The sequence below is a fragment of the Sciurus vulgaris genome (genome assembly GCF_902686455.1).
Source record: "Sciurus vulgaris genome assembly, chromosome: X".
Taxonomy (NCBI): domain Eukaryota; kingdom Metazoa; phylum Chordata; class Mammalia; order Rodentia; family Sciuridae; genus Sciurus; species Sciurus vulgaris.
The window spans coordinates 71,104,441-71,128,747 of record NC_136471.1 but is presented as its reverse complement, the minus strand read 5'-3'; the positions used below and the strand labels follow the sequence as shown (position 1 = coordinate 71,128,747).

General features: G+C 36.2%; 1 protein-coding gene across 1 annotated transcript; it reads right to left on the bottom strand.

Annotated features, from left to right (window-relative positions):
- Positions 1 to 380: 380 nt before the first annotated feature.
- On the bottom strand, positions 381 to 3,357 carry LOC306651344 (transmembrane 9 superfamily member 3-like). The gene is given in 3 exon segments (XM_079123940.1): positions 381 to 2,278; positions 2,282 to 3,270; positions 3,273 to 3,357. Coding segments are annotated over 3 exon segments (1,755 nt in total). The 5' UTR covers positions 3,343 to 3,357; the 3' UTR covers positions 381 to 1,582.
- Positions 3,358 to 24,307: the final 20,950 nt, after the last annotated feature.

The following is a 24,307-nucleotide window of genomic DNA, read 5'->3' as shown; positions in this document are numbered from 1 at the left end:
TGGATTGAGAAATCAGTTGAAATCTGGATTGGTTTCCCATATGTGACCTGTCATTTTTCTCTGGCAGCCTTTAAAATTCTATCCTTATGCTAGGCATATCTGTATGTTAGGCATTTTCATAATAATGTGCCTTGGTGTAGATCTATTTGTAATTTTGTATATTTGGAGTTCTGTAAGTTTCCTATATTTTATTTTCCCTTTCATTCTTTTGGGTTGGGAAATTATCTGACATGATTTCATTGAAAAGATTTTGCATTCCTTTGGTTTGTATCTCCAAGCATTCATCTATCCCAATAAATCATTTTTTTTTTGGTCAGGAAATTTTATTTTACATTCTAAAGCAGTAATGCTTTAGATGTTACTTTACTGTCCCAGACAGGATTAACAAAATTAAATGATTCTAAATTACAAATTTACCTCCTGTAGGAGTCTCAGAAAAGAAATGGAAAACAACTCCCCTCCCAAAAGAAGTATGACACACACATTTTGAAGAAACCCCAATGTTTCATGCAATGGTAGGCAAGATGTAAAAAGCCACCCAAATTCACACATTTCTACACCAATCATCATCAGAAAAAAGTACTCCGTAGTCCATCTGTACATCCAAATGCATCTGGGAAGCTACACCTACGTTACATTATTTAATTTTATATACATTTATTACCCACACCCCTTGCTTTTAATAATTTCTTATGTAAAGCCTTCATTCAAACTCAAAAAAGATGTAAGACTAACCTGGGGGGGGGGAAGATAATCACTTTAGACATTCAGTTAAAATGCAGTTTATCTAAATCTCAAAATGTTTAATAAAAACAAATTATCTTCTCCATTTAACACTTTGCTTTCTAACTGTACAGTAAATTGCATTGTAGAGAGTACACCTCTTATCTTCAGACTGTATCTTCTTTGGATGAAATTAAAATGTGACTGGACAATTTCAAGATAAATAAATGGGAAGTTGGTCCAACTAAGATGACGGCAGATATATTACATGCAGAATTTAACATTTTAAAATTCTTAAAAAAAAAATAAGGATGCAGTTGGAGGGGAAAAAAACCTACAGCAGGTCAAAAGAGAACCCAGATTCGATATATAAAAATGTCCCACAATAGGTTGACGATGGCAGTAAAAATAAGAGAAAAAAAGTAATCTTTCTGGAACATCATTTTTCAATAACGTAAAAACACTAAGTGCCAGGAAGATTTCTACTCATGTAATTTTAGCATCCAAGTTTCCCTCTATTTATTTTATTGGAACATATGCTTTAAATAAACTATTTGTCTTCTTCACTGAAGAGAGTTGGTCTATTTCATCTTTAATGAGCTAGTTTTGGGGAAGATTAGCCATGTACTGTAGTAATGCCTACTGCATAAAATCCAAGCATTTGCTGTGAGCATTTGTTGGAGAAAGCAGTCAGTACAAACCTAGGATCAATGGAAATAGATGTTACTTTAAGCCATCCACGAAAGAGACCCATAAAGTACCCAGTGTTAAGCCCACATCTCTTCTTGCGCTTTTTTGCTGTGCAAGTTCCACCCCTATGAAGAGCAATTGATCCAAAGTTCTAGGTTTTCTTGGGTCTCTAGTCAATTTTCACCTTAGTATAGATTTTTTGGACAAAGGCACTTGTTCCCATGTAACCAATTGCTCCACACATTATTCCCAAGGCTGTGCTAAATACCGCCATATATCCAAAGTAAAATAATGTTTGAAATAAGCCATACATCTTTATTTTGAAAAAATAGTAGTAAAAGGAATACATGTAAACATAGATTGCAGTTGATGCAGCAGAGAGAAAACTTGTCCATTGCCACCTATAATCCTCTGCATTTAGCAAGAAGTATGTGCACACAATGGTCACACAGACAGTCACAATGCACAGGATGACCAGCACCAGCATCATGAAGCCATAGACATAATAGATCTTATATGCCCAGAAAGACGTGAAGATGAAATACATTTCAATAAAGATAGAGCCAAAAGGTAAAATTCCTCCCAGGCAAACAATAGCTGCAGGCTCCATAAACCATTTTTTCTCCGATATAGGATGAGGCACAGCATTGACACGACAAGGGAAGTTGGGCTGACCTGACAGATTTCGGCCAAGTATTGTACCAACAAGATTTAGAGGAAGAATAACAAAAAAACAGATGCAACAAACAGCCACCATTGTTCCAAAAGGAATGGCTCTTGAAGCATGGTAATAAATGGCTATAAAATTGATGAAGAAGGCCATGCCACACACCATTGCTGGGATAAGGAACGCCCCAATGAACATCTATTTTATCCATCTCCTTCCTCCTTGTCTAGCATACAGACTTCCTCCAAAATAACCATTCACTGGAGATGTAGCAGCATAGACAAATATGGCTGTACTGAGCATTGATCCCCTCTCTGTATATAAATCTTCTATCATTGCAACAATAATAACAATGAGCGATACAGCAAATATCTGACATCCAGAACCAATGAGAGAGGAAAATATTAGTGGGTGACTTGATGGTCTAAATACATCTCCGTGCACCTGCTTCCATCCATATTCATCTCCTAGGTCTCTATCCATGTCATCCATTTCTTCTTCTTTACTGTACCGGGCATAATCTTTTCTTAAAGTTCTCATTAAAATCATTGAAACTAAGCCCACCAAGAAGATAACCATCATGAAGGAGTTGAAAATTGAAAACCAATGAATCCTATGTTGAAAAAAGGATGGATCAAGATATTTGTCAAATCGATCTTCAAATTTTACATCTGACTTTTTCCATTTTACTGAATATGACATCTGTATTTTAGTATTGGGAACCAGTTTAACCCTTCCTTCACTAGTTAGATTAACATCGACAATTCTATTTCCATTAAAACCTATTTCAAGCTTTTTGTAGGTCCAAAGATAATAATCTCCATTTTCGTCTGCTTCACCAACAATACCCCATATTGGTAAGTCATCTATGTACATCTGGTACCAGTAGTGATTTTTGATAGCATAAACAAAGACATCTCTCTTTTCTTTATCTAAATCAATTTCACAGTAAGTGGCTGGCATCACATCATCTTTAAATTTAATATCCAGACCACTAAATTCCAATTCAACTCCTTGAAGTGCTTCTCCCAGAATTTCATGGTAATGACTGATACTTTTTTTTGACCCCACACAGAATGGAAGTGAAAAGTACTTATACGTTTCTTGGCGATTATGGTAGGGCCCAACAGTATTCATCCATAAGACAACTTCCTCTTTATCTTGATACGTGTGTTCGTGTTCGTCCGCCCAGCCCGGGGCAGCAGCTGCAGCAACAGCGCGGCGGCCGCCGCCACGCCAGGAGCGCCCCGCAGTGGCCTCATCCTCCGCGCTCCCACCGGCCCGGCGCCGGCCCACCGACTCCTCCGCCGCCGCGGCCGCTTGTTCCGCGGCCGATTCGCATCCACTGGGCGCGGACAGACGCACGGGGCCCGGGCCCAGCCGCTGCCTCCGCCGCCGCCGTCACCGCCCGCTCCCCAATAAATCTTAAATTTGGTTTTTGCAGGTTATCTCATATTTCTTGGAAGTTCTGTTTATGGACTTTTTTTTTATAATTTTTAAAACTTGTTCTAATTACTTGTACATGACAGTAGAATGTATTTATACATTTTGTTAAATCCTACATAAATGGAGTGTTATTTCCCATTTTTCTGATTGTACATGTTGTAGGATCACATCGGTCATACAGTCATAGAGGTGGTCTCTTAATATCTTGTCTCTGTGGTCAACATTATTTTCAAGATTATATATTACATCTTTATTTCCAGAAACTGTCTTCCAAGTGGTCTAGTCTGCAGGTGATGCTTTCCAAAGAATTTTTTATTTTATTTATTTATTTCTTCCTTTTGAGGATTTCTGACTGATTCTTCTTCAGGATTCCCTATCTTCTCATTGAAATGATCTTTCACCTTTTGTATTTTCTCTCATTTTATTTGGTCCATCATATTTTACCTTGAAAATCAGTTTAACCATGAACTTTCTAAATTCCATCTCTGACATTTCCTCCACTGTGGTATCAGGGGAGTCTATTGCTGAGGTTTTCTGTGGTTTTGGAATGATTTGTTCCCTTGCTTTTCATATTGTTTGTGTGTCTACCCATCTTTCTGGATGGATCTGATGCTGTCAAGTTTCTACCTTATGAGTTTATAGTGTCTTTCTATATTACTAGTACTTCTCAGATTGGGGAGGGCAATGATAGCAATGATCTATGCAAACAATACATAGCAGTAGACTAGGTCCTTAGTTCCTCTTCTGATATCCAGTTTTAATTCATACAATATGTCGAAATAGTAGGATTAGCAATTTCCACCAGTAAAAACAGTAAATAATCATGAATTATGTTTGGCTTAAAATAAAAAATGTGTTTTTATGATTTCTATCATAGTAACTATTGCTGTGATACAGGTGTTAGCAGCAGATGTAATATATCTAAATTAGTATTAAGAGGTGTTAAGGATAGAGTTGAGTATGAGGAAAGAAGAAGAGATAGGAGAGTAGAAATATGTTTGTAACTTCAAAGCATGAATAGAGCAGGTGCCATGGTAACTTAGGATATGTTGTTAATACTCAAGGGGAAGAAAAAATAGAAGAATATAAAGGAGGAGAGAGAAAATGGAATTTGGATCAGCAGTAGAAAAAAGAGAGAGGAAGACCAGGGAGATAGAATAGTCACAAAGACAATACAAAATAAAATCAAAATATGCTAATCAAAAACCCTAACCCTCAAAATACAGGGCTTGGAAAAATAACACCCTCAAAAAAAAAAAAAAAAAGAAAAGAAAAAGAAAAAGAAGCAAAAGGCTCAAAATGAGAAGAGAGAAACAAATATGTATATGCGTAGGAGTCCTTGAATCAACCAGTACATATTCAAATAAAAGAAAAACCTCATATAGAAAACCAAAAACATATAGCAAAACAGAACTACAAGAAATGAAGCAAAAAAACAAAAACTCAGTGAAATTAAGGACTTGTTTCCACTATGGTGGACAAAATAGTTATTGAACATATATGTTCACTATCTGTGACTGATTTTGTTTCTTCTTGAGGTATGAACTAAGCATAGCAGTATGAGCCATGGGTCATTGAGTCTTGCCTTTATATTGTGTTGCCCACCCAGCTGAATATTGGGGTTTAAGACTTCTCAATTTCCCTTCTTGGGAGACTAGTGTGGGTGGGCAGATCTCTGGGTCAGGTGGGCCTAGTAGCGAAGTGGCATGCTGAGCAATCTGGCTTGTGAGCAGGTAGCAAATCTTCTAGCCATGTCCAGGGACCCCAGCTGGCCTGGGTCAGTTTGATCAGGGCAAGGTACTGGGTCCTATAGGTCCACGGTGAAGTTCTATGCTGTGTTGGACAGATCTGACAAGGAAGCAGCAATGTGGCACACAGGGCTATGGGCCTGTGGTGAAACTGCAGGTCTAGTAGGTGGAGCAGTGGGCTGGATTAGGGGTGTAGAGTTGTGAGACTGGGCCTTAGGGATCCAGAAGGCTCTGGGGGGTCCCAGACTTGGCAGGTCCTGGAGACCTGGGGACTGGTGGATGCCAGATTGGGGAGGGAGCTGGAGACTGGGCTGGTGCCAAGATCCAGCAAGTGCCAGCCTGGTGGTCCCCAGAAACCCAGTGGATGCTGGACTGACTGACTGGGCAAGCCAAGAGCCAAATGCCCTCAAACCTACCCTTCCAACTTTCTGACCCACTATAGGTGGCCCAGTAAGCCCCTAGGAGCAGCAGGACCCACAGGGCTGGAGAAAACCAGGTTCTCTCCAACCTCTCTAACCTGTGTTCCCCTGGGCAAAATGCTCTGTTTCTCACTCTCCATGCGTTTGCAAGGCTAGCCAAGTCTTTGCTAGGATCAGACAGGCCCATGCAGACCTAATCTGCAAACTCATGGATCTGGGCTTCCAGTTTCTATTGCCTCCTCTACATTGCAGTTCCAAGATGGCTTCTGGATCAGCTCCCCATAGTCCATTGATAAACTCAGAGTAAGTTGTTTTATTTTATTTTATTTTTTTATCTGTTTAATGAATCAAACAGTCTCTGGTCCAGCTAGGGCAGACTGCCCCTCCTCTCAGGATTTTTTACTATAAGATTTGGGGAGAAATAGTATTTTTCACTGCTTGAGTTCCAGGTAGCCAATCTAGGAGAAATGTTCCCTAACTCTAATCCACCATCTTGCACCACCTGAATGACTTTTTGTAATACAGCATTATTTTTCCTTAAACCAAATGGCGTAGAAATGGTAAACATTTCAGGAAATAAGTGGATTTGAAACTTCAAAGGATTGGGGGTAGGTAGAAGCCAGTTTTTAATCTCTAGAGCAGCAATAATTTGCCTTGGAACAGTGAGATCACAGTTGGACAATTGAAGGAGTAAGAACAGAATCTCTGGATCTCTGGATCCATCTGCATCCCCATATCTAGGCCACCTCATTGAATATGGCCCCACCAGGTACCAGGGACCCTTCATTTATCTGTCTGAGGCTTTCTACGAGTATGGAGACCAACTTTGTCTACTAATGAAGCAGGCCTTATATCCCAGGAAATTAACACCCTGGGGAACTACTATGGACAAATGACTGCATACCTATACTTCCTAAAGCACTGTGCAGTGACTTTGTAAAACAACAATGAACTATTATTTTTCCTGTTTCTGCAGGTCAGATATTTAGGCATGGCTTGACTGTGTCATCTTCAGTGCTGTGTAACCTTGGGTCCCTCACTCAGTTGTATTCACTTGGCAGTTATAGGACTGGAAAGTACAAGAAGGCTCCCCTCACCTGTATGGCACCTGGGTGTTCCTTTAACTGTCCTCTCTCTTCCTACATGATGTCTCAGTTTTTGGGTAGATGAATATAGATTCTTTACAAGATGACAATTGCCCCCACCCCATAGAATATGAAACTGGAAACTTCCAGGTGTCTGACTGACTCAGAACTCTCTGAATATCACGTCTGACTCTGCCTTCTATTGGTAAGAGTCTGTTGCAGGCTGACCTTGGGCTCAGCAAAGGAGAACTAGAATTTATTTCTGGTGTGAGGAATAGTCAGCCTGTACATTTGGGCCAGAGTAATTATGGTCATTACATTAGGAGACTATTTTCTTCAGGGTATAAACTTCCAGCACCCCCAAATATCCTGCTGGATTGAACATTTGCAGATTTAGCTACCATGGAGGTGGGAGGTCCTAGAACCAATTCCCTACAGATACTGAGGGATGGTTGTTCTTGTAAGGAATTCCTGGCTTCCCCCACCACCTGTCAATCTGCGTTAGCCCGCCTCTCACGTTGCAGGGATTTCCGGCTTAGGTTGCTTCCTGCCTCTAGCATTATGTCCCACTATGTCATTGGCCCATCAGTCAGTCTGTAAGAATTCTCCTCCAGATTGGTTTCTCTCAGCCCGCGAAGTTCGTATTTCCGAGAGGAGCCATCTGCCATCTCTCTCTCTGCTTTTTCCTGTTCCCCCATGCAGACGTGAATTCGTCTGCACAAATAAATGGTTCCTTGTATGAGACCTGTATCTGTGGAGCGTTTCTTGGAGCTAGCAATGAACCATATTGCGCACCTCTTTTTCCAAGCTAACAGTTCTCACATTTCCAGTTAGTTGAAAAGGTTTTAGAGGTTCAGTCCTTAGTAAACTGGCTCCATTGCTATGGGCCCCATAAGAGGTAGAACATCATGGAGGAAGAATATGAAGGAGAAAAGTTGTCCAGCACATGAAAGTCCAGAAGCAGAGAGGGTGACCTTTAGTTTCTTTAAGGTGCAGGCTCATATAATTAGTGTATTTCTATTAAAACTGAATATTATGATGCCTGTCAAAAATCACATTAGGAAACTCTTTGAAGGTAGTTTCTCTCCTAAAAATCTCAAAGTGCATTGCCTTTTACTCTTTTACTTTGAGATCCAATAAGAACGTATTTGCCTCCCAAAAATGGTTAGTGGTAATTGAGAAAGAATACCCAGTCAAGTATACATAATTAAAATTTAAAGATTTCTTAACTATTTATTTTAATTGAAATTCAGATCTGTTAAATCAGTGACTTTACTATATATCAGAATTACTAGAAGTGTTTGTGATAGCAAAGAGTCCTGGACCCTATCCCATCCTAAGTTTCGGATATAGTACTTCTAGGGTGAAGCCCCAAATTTTTTTTTCCTAAATTTACTGGTTGTGCTGACGCTACTGCCCTCAGACTTAAACCATCACACTAGAGCAAAAGAAGTTACATTTTCATGCAGTTGATCAAGATTCTGGACCTCAAGAAGTTTGCTTGCAAACCCCAGGTTCCATTCAGTGTTTACCTAACGGTTCTCAGGTCAGCATCAGCAGCAACAATGGGGCACTTGTTAGAAATACAAGTTTTAGGATCCTGCCCCAGCCCTACTAAATCTTTATTTTATTGACCTCCAAGTAATTCTTATTTTTCCTTTTCCTCTAAATTAGATGGATGTCAATGGAGGGTTTTGAACACCCAAGTTATGTGACATGACTTTAATTTTTAAAGGGGGCTATTTTCTTGTTTAAGATGGACATCTTTTTGTTGTGTGCTCACTTGGCAGACGAGATGATGGAGGTGTCTGGGGACTCTTTTATAAAGTCACTAATTCCATTAATTGGGACTCTGGACTAATTATTTAAATACCCCAGAGATCCCCCTCCTCCTAATATCATTACCTTGGGATTCGACCTATGGATTTGAAGCAACATCAACATTCAGCATGTTGTCCACCCTCTGAGTGGTATATTTTCAAAAACTCAGTGATACTAAGTATTTTAATGATGCCATAAGTAGCAGTGACCCATGGGAGAGCATGGACTAGGGCCTGGCATATCTGAGTACTTAATAAATATTTGCTAAATAAGCTAACAAATTTTTTGTACATTTTTTAAAGACTACTTATGAAGCACAATGTTAATCACTAGAAAGAATAAATAAATAAATAAGATATTGTCCCTATGATTGAGGAGCTCACATTCTAATAGGAAAGACAAAGTAAAGAGAGATTCATGCAAGAATTGTATTAGGCACTGAAGTAATGGGAAGTTACTGGGTTTTATAGGAGTATAGGGAAAGGGAATCATTATCATTTAAGTTTTGGGGAACAGAAAGGGCAAGCAACAGAAACTTATTCTATTTTAAACTGAAAGGGAATTTATTGAAATGATGTTAAATATGTAGTGGAAGTGTAAGTAAACAGGCTTATAAATGGCAAGAACTAGGGCAAGAAGGGGATGTGGGTAATAAGAATTAACCAACAATCTCCCTAGATCAGTATACCTGGAAATAATTAGCAGTATTACTTTAAAAAATTTTTTATTTGTTCTAATTAGTTGTACATGATAGATGCACTTACACATTTTGATAAATCATACATAAATGGAGTGTATTGTTTCATTTTTCTGATTATACATAGGGGTCACATTGGTCATACAGTCATATATGAGGTAATAATGTCTGTTTCACTCTACTATCATTCCTGGTCCCATACCTCTCCCTTCCCTACACTCCCCTCTACCTAATATTATTAGTTATACATGACAATAGAATTCATTTTGACATAATTATAAAAGCATGGAATACAATTTAATCTAATTCAGTCTCCAAGACTTCCCCTTTTCCTCCCTTCATCCTACCACCTGTTCCCTTCCCTCTAGTCTACTGATCTTTCTGCTTTATACTTACAGTTTTTTTAATTGTCTTCTAGATGTACATGACAATGCAATTCATGAATCTCAAGCACCATCACTTTTTTAATCCTGTGCAAATCAAGAGTCAAAGTTATGAGTGATAATATCTGATTGGCCTATATTGTTTTGTTTATACATGAATTGCTCAGAAAATGCAAGTTAGTGTACTCCTATAGAAATGACACCCTGTGGGGAAAGGTAATCCTTCAAAAGGAAATCATGTTGTACAAATAGAAGATGGGAAACTAATGCTTGTTGACCCCCCCAAAAAATAACTAGTGTTCAGGACAGCAAGTAAAAGTTATAGGAGATATCAGGGAACTATTTTAAATTATGAATATTTCTAAATAATAAAAATATAAATATCTCAATTGTAAGATATGAATAGACAGCTCTCTAAAGAAGATATGCAGATAGCCAATGAGCACATTAAATGGTACACATCATAAGCCATCAGGAAAATGCAAATCAAAACCACAACAAGATACTACTTCTAGATTGTCTATAATAAAAAATATGGGAAATAAGTGTTAGAAAACATGCAGAGAAATTGAAATCATCATACACATGCTGATGGAAATGTAACATGGTATTACCACTTGGAAAACACTTTCAGTAGCTACTGACAAAGCCAAACCTAGAATTACCATGATTCAACAGTGCCATTCGTTTTTTTTCTTGCGCATACAGTAAAGGCGTACCATTTGTGTAATCATAAATTTACATAGGGTAATGTTGTTTCATTCATTCTGTTATTTTTCCTTCCCCCCACACCTCCCACCACTCTTTTCCCTCTATACAGTCCTTCCTTCCTCCATTCTTACCACCCTCCTTAACCCTAACCCTAAACCTAACCCTAACCCTAACGCTAACCCCTCCCACCCCCCATTGTATGTTATCATCTGCTTAACAGCGAGATCCTTCATCCTTTGGTTTTTTGAGATTGGCTTACCTCACTAGGCATGATATTCTCCAATTTCATCGATTTCCCTGAAAATGCCGTAATTTTATTATTCTTGATGGCTGAGTAATATGCCATTGTATATATATATGCCACAGTTTCTTTATCCATTCAGCCACTGAAGGACATCTAGGGTGGTTCCACAATCTGGCTATGGTGAATTGAGCAACAATGAACATTGATGTTGCTGTATCTCTGTAGTATGCTGATTTTAAGTCCTTTGGGTATGAGCCAAGGAGTGGGATAGCTGGGTCAAATGGTGGTTCCATTCCAAGCTTTCTAAGGAATCTCCATATTGCCACAGTGGCTGCACTATTTTACAACCCCATCAGCAATATATGAGTGTACATTTTTCCCCACATCCTCGCCAACACCTATTGTTGCATGTTTTCTTGATAATCAACATTCTAATTGGGGTGAGATGGAATCTTAGATTAGTTTTGATTTGCATTTCTCTTATTACTAGAGATGTTGAACATTTTTCCATATATTTGTTGATTACTTGTAGATCTTCTTCTGTGAAGTGTCTGTTCATTTCCTTAGCCCATTTGTTGACTGGGTTATTTGTATTCTTGGTGGAGAGTTTTTGAGTTCTTTATAGATTCTGGAAATTAGTGCTCTATCTGAAGTATGAGAGGCAAAGATTTTCTCCCACTCTGTAGGCTCTCTCTTCACATTGCTGATAGTTTCCTTTGCTGAGAGAAAGCTTTTTAGTATGAATCTATCCCAGTTATTGATTCTTGCTTTTATTTCTTGTGCTATGTAAGTCCTGTTAAGGAAGTCTGATCCTAAAGCTGACATGTTGAAGATTTGGACCTACTTCTTCTTCTATAAGATGCAGGGTCTCTGGTCTGATTCTGAGGTCCTTGATCCATTTTGAGTTGAGTTTTGTGCAGGGTGAGAGATAGGGGTTTAGTTTACCCCCTGCTTCACTCTTTCTGCTAAGGATTGCTTTAGCTATTCTGGGTTCTTATTCTTCCAGATGAATTTCATAATTGCTTGCTCTATTTCTGTAATGTACATCATTGGGATTTTAATTGGAATTGCATTGAATCTGTATAGCACTTTTGGTAGTATGGCAATTTTGACAATATTAATTCCACCTATCCAAGAACATGGGAGATCTTTCCATCTTCTAAGGTTTTCTTTAATTTCTTTCTTTAGTGATCTGTAGATCTCATTGTAGAGGTCTTTTACTTCTTTTGTGAAATCAATTCCCAAGTATTTTTTTTTTTTTGAGGCTATTGTGAATGGGGTAGTTCTCCTAAATTCTCTTTGTGAAGATTCATCATTTATGTATAAAAATGCATTGGATTTATGAGCATTGATCTTGTAACCTGCTACTTTACTGAATTCACTTATGAGTTCTAAAAGTTTTCTGGTGGAATATTCAGTTTCCTCTAAATATATAATCATGTCATCAGCGAACAGAGATAGTTTGAGTTCTTCTTTTCCAATTCGTATCCCTTTAATTTCCTTGGTTTGTCTAATTGCTCTATTTAGAGTTTCAAGGATGATGTTGAATAGAAGTGGTGAAAGAGGGCATCCCTGCCTTGTTCCAGTTTTTAGTGGGAATGCTTTCAGTTTTTCACCATTTAGAATGATATTGGCCATGGGCTTAGCATAGATGGCCTTTACCATGTTAAGGAATGTTCTCACTATCCCTATTTTTTCTAGTGTTTTGAACATGAAGGGATGCTGTATTTTATCAAATGCTTTTTCTGCATCTATTGAAATAATCATGTGATTCTTAACTTTTAGTCTGTTGATATGGTGAATTACATTTATTGATTTCCTGATATTGAACCAAACTTGCATCCTTGGGATAAAACCCACTTGATCACAGTGCACTATCTTTTTAATATATTTTTGTATGCAATTTGCTAAAATTTTGTTGAGAATTTTTGCATCGATGTTCATTAAAGATATTGGTCTGAAATTTTCTTTCCTCGATGTGTCTCAGTCTGGTTTAGTTATCAGGGTGATATTGGCTTCGTAGAATGAGTTTTGGAGGGTTCCCTCCTCTTCTATTTTATGTAATACTTAGAGAAGTATTGGAATGAGCTCTTCTTTAAAGGTTTTGTAGAACTCGGCTGAGAACCCATCTGGTCCCGGACTTTTCTTTGTTGGTAGGCTTTTGATGACCTCTTATATTTCATTGCTTGAAATTGATTTATTCAAGCTGTGTATGTCCTCCTCATTCAGTTTAGGTAATTCATATGTCTCTAGAGACTTGTTGATGGCTTTGAGGTTTTCTGTTTTGTTGGAATATAGATTTTCAAAATAGCTTCTAATAATGTTTTGTATTTCACTCGTGTCTGTTGTGATATTTCCTTGTTCATTCTGAATTTTAGTGATTTGAGTTTTCTCTCTCCTTCTCTTTGTTAATGTGGCTAAGGGTTTATCAAGTTTGTTTATTTCTTCAAAAAGCCAACTCTTTATTTTGTTAATATTTTCAATTGTTTCTTTTGTTTCAATTCCATTGATTTCGGCTCTGATTTTAACTATTTCCTTTCTTCTACTACTTTTGGTGTTGCTCTGCCCTTTTTTTTCTAGGGCTTTGAGCTGTTAAGTCATTTATTTTTTGATTTTTACTTCTTTTGTTGAATACACCCCATGAAATAAATCTTCCTTTAAGTACTGATTCATATTGCCCCAGAGATTTTGATATGATGTGTTTGTTCTCGTTACTTCTAAGAAAGTGTATGCGTTCTTTGTTGGATGGTATATTCTATATATGACTGTTAAGTCTAAATTGTTGACTGTGTTATTGAGATCTGGGGGTTCTTTATTCAATTTTTCTTTGGAAGTTCTATCTAGTGGTGAGAGAGGTGTGTTAAATTCGCCTAATATTATTGTGTTGTGGTCTATTTGATTTCTGGAGTTGAGAAGGATTTTTTTGACGTACATGGATGAGCCAATGTTCGGGGCATAGATATTTATGATTGCTATGTCTTGCTGATTTGTGCTTCCCTTAAGCAGTATGTAATGTCCTTCTTTATCTCTTCTGACTAGTTTTGGCTTGAAGTCCACATTATCTGAAATGAGGATGGATACTCCAGCTTTTTTGCTGAGTCCATGTGCATTGGTATGTTTTTCCCCATCCTTTCACATTTAGTCTATGGGTATCTCTTTCTGTGTGATGAGTCTCTTACAGGCAGCGTATTGTTGGATTTTTCTTTTTAATCCAATCTGCCAGTCTATGTCTTTTGATTTATGAGTTCAAGCCATTAATATTCAGGGTTATTATTGTGATATGATTTGTATTCCCAGTCATTTGATTCATTTTTATTTTTTGACATGATTTGGTTTCTCCTTTATTTGGCTATTCCTTTAGGCTAGTTCCTCCCGTTGCTGATTTGCATCGTTTTTCATCTCTTCCTCATGGAATATTTTGCTGAGAATGTTCTGTAATGCCAACTTTCTGTTTGTAAATTCTTTTAGCTTTTGTTTATCATGGAAGGATTTTATTTCGTCATCAAATCTGAAACTAAGTTTTGCTGGGTATAAGATTCTTGGTTGGCATCCGTTTTCTTTCAGGGCTTGGTAAATGTTGTTCCAGGCCCTTTTAGCTTTTAGGGTCTGGATTGAAAAATCTGCTGATATTCTTATTGGTTTCCCCTGAGTATAATTTGATTCTTTTCTCTTGCAGCCTTTAAAATTCTGTCTTTATTTTGTATGTTAGGTATTTTCATAATCATGTGCCTTGGTGTGTGTCTGTTGTAATTTTGTATATTTGGAGTCCTATAATCCTCTTGTACTTGGTTTTCCATTTCATTCTTTAGATTTGGGAAATTTTCTCATATTATTTTATTGAATAGATTGTTCATTCCTTTGGTTTGTTTCTCTAAGCCTTCCTCAATCCCAATAATTCTTAAATTTGGCCTTTTCATTATATTCCATAATTCTTGTCGTTTCTGTTCATGATTTCTTACCATCTTCTCTGTTTCATCAATTTTGTTTACAAGATTAAATATTTTGTCCTCAATGTCTGAGGTTCTGTCTTCCAAGTGTTCTATCCTATTGGTTATGCTTTCTATGGGGTTTTTAACTTGGTTTATTGTTTCCTTCATTTCAAGGATTTCTGTTTGTTCTTTTTCAGTATCTCTATCTCTTTATTGAAATGATCTTTTGCTTCCCATATAATGATCTTTTAACTGTTGATTGGTGTGATCATTTAATACCTGCATTTGCTGTTTTATCTCTTCCTTTAATGCCTGCATTTGCTCTTTCATCTCCTCATTTGCTTCCCTGATTTTTTAAATTATGTACATTCTGATCTCCCTTTCTGACATTTCTTCTGCTGTGCTGTCATTGGGTTTTATTGATATATTATCTAGGTTTGTTTGGGGCATTTTCTTCCCTTGTTTTCTCATATTGGTCAGATATCAGTGGGAGTCTGATATATTACAGATTTCCTCTTTGGCTTATAGTGTCCCTATAGATTTCCAGTATATCACCTTCCAGCCTTCAGTAGCCTGAAGTCTTGGAGGAACTTGATAATGCAGTGCTTCTGAAGAAAGCTGCCCCTAGCCCGCTACTGGGTCCAGGGCTGGGGGCTGGCTCTATGCAGAAAAGCTCTTACTGGGTGGGTCTGCTCCGAGGAGCTGGCTGTAGATTGCACCTGCCGCCAGAGGGAGCAGCGTTACTTGGGGAAGTCTCTGGCTGCCCTGCCTTTTTCCCAGAAGCCACCTGTGGGCCAGGGCCCGCCGCTGGGTCCAGGGCTTGGGGGTTGGCTCTGTGTGGAAAAGCTCTCACTGGGCAGCCTGCTCCAAGAAGCTGGCTGTGGAACAAGCCTGCTGCCGGAGGGAGCGGGGCTGCTTGGGGAAGACTCTAGCTGCCCTGCCCTGCTTGGTGAAGCTGCCTCTGTCCGGGGCTGCCGCCCGGGGCCGAGCTTCATCCGGTGGGAGAGACTCACCCCATGGCTCTATGTTAGTCCGATTCTCTCAATGTCTCCCCTTCTTGAATCCTGGGTTCTGGAGGGACGGGAGATGCAGTCACCCTCTAGTCCACCATCTTGGATCCCGCTTTGCCATTCTTAATTACACAGCCAAGACGAAGGAAAATGTATGTCTGTACAAAAACTTGTAAATAAGTGTGGATAGCAGAATTAATTATAATGACTAAAATGTAGAAGCAGCCCAAATACACAACAACCAAAGGATGAGTGAGTAAATTGTGGCATGCACATACCATAATTGTTAAATAATTGTTTATTATAGAGCCACAAAGAGGAATGAAAGTATTGATGTATACTACAATATGAGCAAACCTTCAAAATAATAAATGAAATCAGACACAAAAGATCACATATTATGTGATTCAATTATATGACATATCCAAAATAGGCAAATATGTACAAAGTCACTTAATGGTGTTCTAAGGTTTGGGAGTTGGAAAGAGATTCAAAATATCTGCTGATATGTGCACTGTTTGTTTGGGGAGTTGGACAACTTTTCTAAAGTTGATTGTAATGATGATTCTACAACTCTGAGAACATACTAAAATTCGTTGAATTGTCAAGTTAGTGGGTGAATTGTGTGATATGTGAATTATATCTCATAATTTGTATTTTATCTGAAATATCTGCATTTGGTCACATCCGCAGCACATTTTTTCCAAGCCTTTTTCTTACATATATGTAAGCGCCCCATGTTAGTGCACATTTTCACTAATCCTCAAATTAGGTGTTTTTATGCTGCAAATGAGTAGTTTTCCTTCTGAGTTGGCATCTTGGCTCTGAGTTACCAGCTAATCTTTGCTGAGTTGTCATTTGGCTACAGTTAGGATGTTCCCTTCCCTAGTAGTTTTGACAGATAAAATACAGGGCAGCCGTTAAGTGTAAGCTTTAGATAAACAATGGGACATATGTACACTAAAACGTGTTCATTGTTTATCTGAAATTTTAATTTAACTCAGTGTCCTCTTTTTGTTTTCTTCATCTGTCAGTATTCCCTCAGAGAAATGAGCATGTGTTTATAATTTAACAGGAGCTTCTGTGATACAGAGAAACTAAGGAATCCCAAATGAATGGATTTATAATGTGACATTGCACAAACAATAACAGGCAGTGATAGAAATATTTGATGCAGTCAAACCCCTCACTAACACCTTCTATTGCCATCGGGCAGCCACTACAATTTTGCTGAACACATATTTTTCAACTAAGCAGATCATATTTGCTGAATCTATATATTTGTTGGTAACATTAACAACATCCTCTTGATTTATTTCATTCTTTTTGCTCCTTATTAAATAGTGGCACTAATTTGGTTTGTCCTTCCTCACATTTCAAATAACTCTTTCTAAAAGGTTTCCTCTGAATTTTTATAACTGATTCACAATTCACACCCTATCCTTGATGAGAATTTTTTTTCTTTTTCTTTTTTAGCCGGCGTTACAGCAGCATTATGGATAGATAATTATAACCAAGTTCTCAGTATTGCTCAGTGAAAGTGTTTTTTTTTTTTCCCAGAAATATGGAAAAAGAAAAGTCTCCTGAGAGGCTGCTATATCTTAATTTCTGATTTTTAGCTTGCCAGTAAATCACTGTTGGGGTACTCACTCTCTGGGTACTTGTTCTTTCAAGTCCTTTGTGAAAGTGCTTCACATACTTAGATTTTAAAAGAAATTGGTGAAAATTCTCAATAACTACCTGCTTGAGTTTTTCAGTTATGTACTGCCAATACTGTAAGATGCAATTATTGGTTTTCTCCTGGGAAAGTACATTCATAGCTGTAGGGTTCAGCTGTTGATGGCCATATGATGTTAATCAAAGCAACAGAAAAAAATTCAATGAAATTGAAAATGGGTTCCAAGATCTCCAAAATGAAAAAAGGGGGTGGGTGGTTCCCTCCTCGTTAAGACTGTGCATCACAATCATCAAAGTTTTAAAGCTACAGTTGAAAGTTCCAATGTAGAAAACTCACTTCTTGAGATTTGATTTTACTCCTTATATATGAAAACATAGATTCCTAGTACTTTACTTTAGGCAAATTCTGAATACTTTCACCAGAAAGGTAAGTTGGGCTTCAGTAACAATATATAATTGATAAAGCAAATTATTCTCCTATAATAGGTAAAGGCATACACTACGATACTGTTACAGCTTTCCTTTTTAATTTTCTTAGGAACTGGTTAGAAGTTTATATAGAACAGGAAAGTATAGGGAGAGAAATCATCATAAAAATATGACCCAGAAGTGGGGTGGTTATGATGGGGGACTCTTGACTTCACATATTTAATAGGGTTAAACTAGTTTAGGGAAATTCCTGGACATACAGACCATGTTTGGCTTTGTTACTTTCTCACCAAGTAACTATAGCCAAGTTACTTGAACTTTTGTGCGTTCGATTACCTCATATGTATAATGTGCATAATATTATATATACCACTAAGGTTGCTTCAAAGATTAAGACAGACAAATATGAATTCATTTAACACAGTGCCTTTGCCTCACAGGTTATTAATACTCAATATATGTTAGCCATGATTACTTTGACTATTGATAAGAAATATTATCAAGACTTTGGAAAGAATACACCCAAAATACCATTACCTTCCAAAGTAATATTAGAGCATTGGTAACTAGTTTCAAATTCAGCTCTGCAATCTTATTCCACTATTACTTCCCATTGATTATATACAATATGCTTTTTGTGTATATCTCATATCTTAATTCAGTCTTTGTAATCCTTTTTATTCCCTCATTGAGGAACTAAATATATCTTTGATATGAAATCAGTATACATACTACAAATGTTTTTATATCAGTCAAAATTTATCTTTTCAAACTGTACACTTTGATAGGATTCCCTGTCTCTATCCTATTACTCTCTATTTAACAGAATTCATTTCTTTTCATTGCCTACAAGAAAAAGTTTAGAATACTTTAAATCACCATTTGTCTTTAACATAACATTCTGGACTCAATTTCTGGCCCTAAAGCCACACTGAACTACTATGGATTCCAAAACACACCATATCTTTTCACTCTTCCATTCTGTTGCTTGTGATATTTCTGCTCTCTGGAATATTTCTTCCCATCCTCTGCTCCCAATTGATCCTTTAAGACCAAGTTCAAAATTCACTGTTGTGATTACCCTATTCAAAATAAATCTCTTCTTCCTTTATAATCTCTTCCTCTTACAGTTCCATTGCTTATGCCTTTAATGTGATACTGGTGGTGAGTCTGACTCTTTAGAACAATTTCTATGAGAGTTTTCCCTGCATATACTATTCCTGAAGCTCCTTAATCTCAGAGATGGCATCTCAGAGATGGTATCTTGGCTATTTTTGAACTCTCCATTATACTTAACATAATAATTTGTCCATAGGCTAAAAGAAGCAAAAAGAATATTGGTAATGATTATTTTAATATCTTAAATAGTTGTACCTATTTTCCCCAAAGGGAAGCATGACATTTTAAAACCAGATAACCAATGATTCTTTCTTAAAAATAGGATCATTAGCTTAGATTAGTTTATTCCTCAGCCAGGAAAGTATTTTTAAGAGTTCCATAATCTATATTTTAAATGGAAAACTAAGTCTCTGGCATGGGTATGCAGATGATAGACATCCCTGGAGATGACACTGAATTTATTTTAGAACAACTTAGTAAATTTGTTTTTTTTTAAACACAAAGGTGATATTTTTCAAGAATTTCTGATATATTACAGTGAAAAGTAACAAACATCATATTAGAAACACTGAAAGACCCAGGGGAAATGTACAAAGTTTAAGAAAATACAAAGGCTACTAATCTAAATCAATGGTTTCATTGTATGACAAATTATACTACTCCTTCATTCTGTGATTAAAAATACAGATAAGAGAAATAAAACAAACAAGTCCAACTTTTGTATACTTCCCAGACATGTCTGTGTACTCTGATAGATTCAATGAATGAATACCATTAACAAACAAATATGAGAAAGTTTCCATCACAGATTTAGTATGTTCTCTTTATTTTCATATTCAAGTTACATGAAGAGACGTGTGAGTTGTAAGCAAACAGATTGAAGGAAGCTAAATGGGAAAAAAAGCACAGGGAAAGAAGAATTTCTGTTTTGAATTATTGTATTAGTTATTTAGATTAATTGAATAAAAAGATTATTTTAATGTAAATATTTTTGTGTACATTTATCAGGTTAAGTACCACCCAACCACCAGAAAGTAAGAGAAAAATGGTACACAAAACTTCCAAAAATATGTTGCTATACTTACAGGCTTATGGAAGATAGACTGGAGTAGATGGTTCATATTCAACTTTCTATAGATTGACAATGACTAAATATTCAAATAAATTATTTGTGATTCAATCAGAGGGGAAAACCAAAGGAAACTACTGAATTTTATTAGATGTTTCTTATCTTGTTAAATGAATGAAAGAGGACTTGGTAAGGAATGAGGAATAGTATTGGAGGAGAGAACTTCCCTGTTTGCATCTAGCAAATATATCTTTTTTTTTGTCTGTCTTTTTTTTATTGTAAACAAATGGGACACATGTTGTTTCTCTGTTTGTACATGGAGTAAAGGCATACCATTTGTGTAATCATAAATTTACATAGGGTAATGTTGTTTGATTCCTTCTGTTATTTTTTCCCTTCCCCCACCCCTCCCACCCCTCTTTTCCCTCTATACAGTCCTTCCTTCCTCCATTCTTGCCCCCCTCCCTAACCCTAACTCTAACCCTAACACTAACCCCTCCCTCCCCCATTATGTGTCCTCATCCACTTATTAGCAAATATATCTTTAATTCCCAGCTTTATCAATATTTGTTTGACTCTGTTTTTTAAATTTATTTTTATTTGTATTTTTTAGATATACATGACAGTAGAGCATATTTTGACACATTATACATATATGGAGTACAACTTATTCTAATTAGAATCCCAGTCTTGTGGTTGTACATGATGTGGAGTGTGCAACTTTGAATAAGCAAGAAAACATTCAGTTAAATATCAGTCAAAAAGCTTGGTAAAATGTGAGAAAAAATTAAGCAGTAAGATAGAAATGTACAGCACATGCTATTTGAGTCAGCAGGCACTTTCATGTACTGTTAAAGGAATATTAAACTTTTGAGCTCACTCTAGGTGTCAGGAGTGAACAAAAATTTTAAATAAAAACAGAATCAATATTGTCAATATTATGAATTTTTCTTTTACCTCACACTCCAACATGGTTCATCATGGCATTGGTAAGCATGTCCCTTCTCTGAGACTCACTTTTCCTGTTTATATGAGTATTGGTACAAAATATTTCTCAGGCCATTTTTATTCCTGAAAGTTCCATGATTCTGATTAACTTCATTATTTGAGGTGCTGAGAGTACTACTTTATAACTAACAAGTGCTCAGTCATATATCGTGGCCAGGGGTTGCTTGACTTGCAACATCCCATATATTTTGTCAAGCATAAACAAAATGGTATTTTTGCAGTTTCTTCACCTTTGAAAATTGAGTCCAAAGATTAACACATGATGTACAATTGTTCCTGTCCCGTCCTGTTTAAGATCTTACCAAGGAAAGAGTTCTAACAGCAATTAATTATCTGACAAGAAAATCGTCCTCAAATGGGAAATGTATTCCCCTGGTGGTACACAAAACTTATTAAGATTTAAGAGACACAGATAGCTTTAAGGAAATTGGTTTCAGATCCATGTGCAATTTTCTGGCCTGTTCCTCAGTCTCCATTCTCCCATTTTATACTAAAAGACCTATTTTTAACCTTAGTATAGTGCATTTCCCCAATGTTTACAAACTTCCAGGACACTAAACAAAGGGACAAATCAAACATTGGTTTTATGCTGAAAATATTAATAATTAATGACTGGGCTATAAATACTGAAGCAAATGCAAGTTAATTATTACTAATTATTTGGTTTCAAACAAAAGTTAAACTTCTACATCTATAATAATAAATTTTGATGATAGAATATGATTTTGACATTTAACTTGGGGGGTTTTCAAAGAGTTAAATGACATGCTACAACTAAACTACATATATGTATATATATAAACTATATATATATATATATAAACAAAGTTTCTCAGTGATTCCATCAATAAAAAGTCCAGCAGTAGTCTAGATAAATAATTCTTTCTCACTATAACAATAACAAATAGTCATCCACTGATACATCAATAACTGAGGAACAGTTTAGTTAACTGAAATACATTTTCCAACAGAAATTCACTTTTATGTTTAATAATTATCTATTAAATTTTATAATAACCATAATTATTAAATTGATTACATACAAATAACTATCATAATGAAAACTTAATCCAGAAGGATTATTAAATTTAGAAATTTAGAGTCATTTGAAAATCTTAAAAATTAAAAATTATATCTAGATTTTATATTACGTATAAGAGACATTCAAGACGAAAAATATATTATATTAATATTAAATTCTGTGGCATAAAACAAAAATACAATTTCAGGGAGAAATTTTCTGACTATTAAGGAAAAACTCACATATATTTTCTAAAAGAATGTTGTGGGTATTAAATTCCTATGGTACTTAGTTTTGCTGGTTACACTTATGAGGTAAAATTATATTTTAAAATGTAAACATTTATAATAAACTATAGATTGCACTCCTTAAAACTAAACTTTTAATGAATATAGCTAGAATGCTAAAATACATGATACTATTTAATCAAAATTATTTTAGAAACTTCCAAAGAAAAATGTTTGAAGATCATTATCCTAAGACTTCAAAAGGATTTAATTGTTTTGTCCTAGAGGACACATAATAAAGATATGTGTTCTGGGACTGAATAAGCAATGGCCCTGGGACTACCATTCGAGCATAGGAATTGACATCTCCGCTTGATATCTCTTCCTTCCTCCACCATTACTTCTACATCTAGATGTTGTATTTCTAAGAGTAGAGAAAAAAGTTCCTTCTCTGAATAAATCTGAGGTTTTATTGGACAGAACCTGAGCTTTCAAACATCTCCCATCACCATTACTAGAAACAAAAGGACTTTTGTTTCATTCTTGAATCAGGTTTATCCATTACCAAGCTATCAAAATGAAAGCACAACTCAGGGAAGTAGGAATTACTTGTTAATCAATTTGTGGTAGAGATCACTAAAACATGTAGGTAAAACAGAATATACAAAGAAGGATATTTAGGATAGAAGGAAAATTCACACATTCACTAGTACATACACTAATAAATTTCTATAAGTATTACTGACTCCAACTAAATTTAACTCTGAAAGGAGAGGTCTGCAAGACCCCAAAACAATCTTCACAGCCTGCACATTTTTCAGATATCATTTCTGGTCTTGTGTGCGAAAGTTAAAAATGTACTGGCTAATTTAAGGAGATGGTTATTCAGGCTATTGCAATAGATATCAATTCTTTAATAAGGAACATTTTACAAAAAAGGAGGAGGCCTGGAATAATTTGGAGATAGGTAGACAGAGGTCTTGAGGAAGGATGGTCAGGGAGACTTATCTGAAAGATGAACGTGCATTAGTCCTCAAAATATGCAAGGGAAAGGAACAAAAAAAAATGCTTGGAAGAACTTCTGAATCAATTGCTGGATCACTGGGTTCAGATAAAGTTTAACACTGTCAACTATCCTTTTATTCAGAACAAATGAATATCATCTGTCACTGAACAGCTCACAAGTGATCTTAAACTTTCTCCGTGGGGTATGGGGGAGCAGAGCTTAATTAGTAGTCTCTCAATGATTACAGATATTATTTCTGCAAAACTGGTTGAATCATCTATTGAGAAGAGGTGGCATAGGTCAGTTGTTTTAAGATCCTAAAGTTTAGGCATATTGAAAAGAATAATAACTGAAATCCAGTCTATATGCAGGTAGGTACCAAAACTATACTATAGGAAAAGAAGGAGTTAGAGGATTCAATTTAATCTCTATCAGACAAGACAAAGTTTGCATATCCATTGGTTACCTCAATTATTTTTTAAAAGCTCAAGGACAAGGAATAGCATTAGAATTCAATAATCCCAAAGGATGTGTTATAGATGGTACATAGTTTTCTATTGAAACACACTGTCTGTATAGTCAACCCCTCCATTTGATCAAAGATAAATTCCTAGAAAGAATATTCTTGTCTACAAAATAAAGCTTGTATCATTAAATTGGACCTGATTTTTTATAGGTGCAAAAATAATAGTAATTTACTATATAGGACTATTTTTAATCCTTGCCCATTTTATTTTATCATTTCTTTTTAGTTATATTTAACATTAGGATTCATTTTGACATAGTTTAAAAAGTATGGAATATAATTAGCTTAATTTGGTTCCCAGATTTTCCCCTTTCCCTCCCTTCCTCCCTGACCTCTTCCTGATACTCTAGTAATTTTTCTGCTAATGATATTTAGTATTATTTTAGTTAGTGTCTTGTGGATATACATAACGGTATATCACTGTGGTATATTCATATACGTACATAGGAAAGTTAGGTCAGTCATTCCTCTGTACTTCCCTTCTCCCTCCCCCTCAGTCCCCTATGGGACTTTTTAATTTTGCTTTGCTGGAATTTTTCACAGTCTCATATTGGATTTTTAGAATATTTTTGTTGTGGTAAAATACACATAACCTAAAATTTATCATTTGAATCATTTAAGCATACCATTGAGAAGTATTAAGTACATTCAC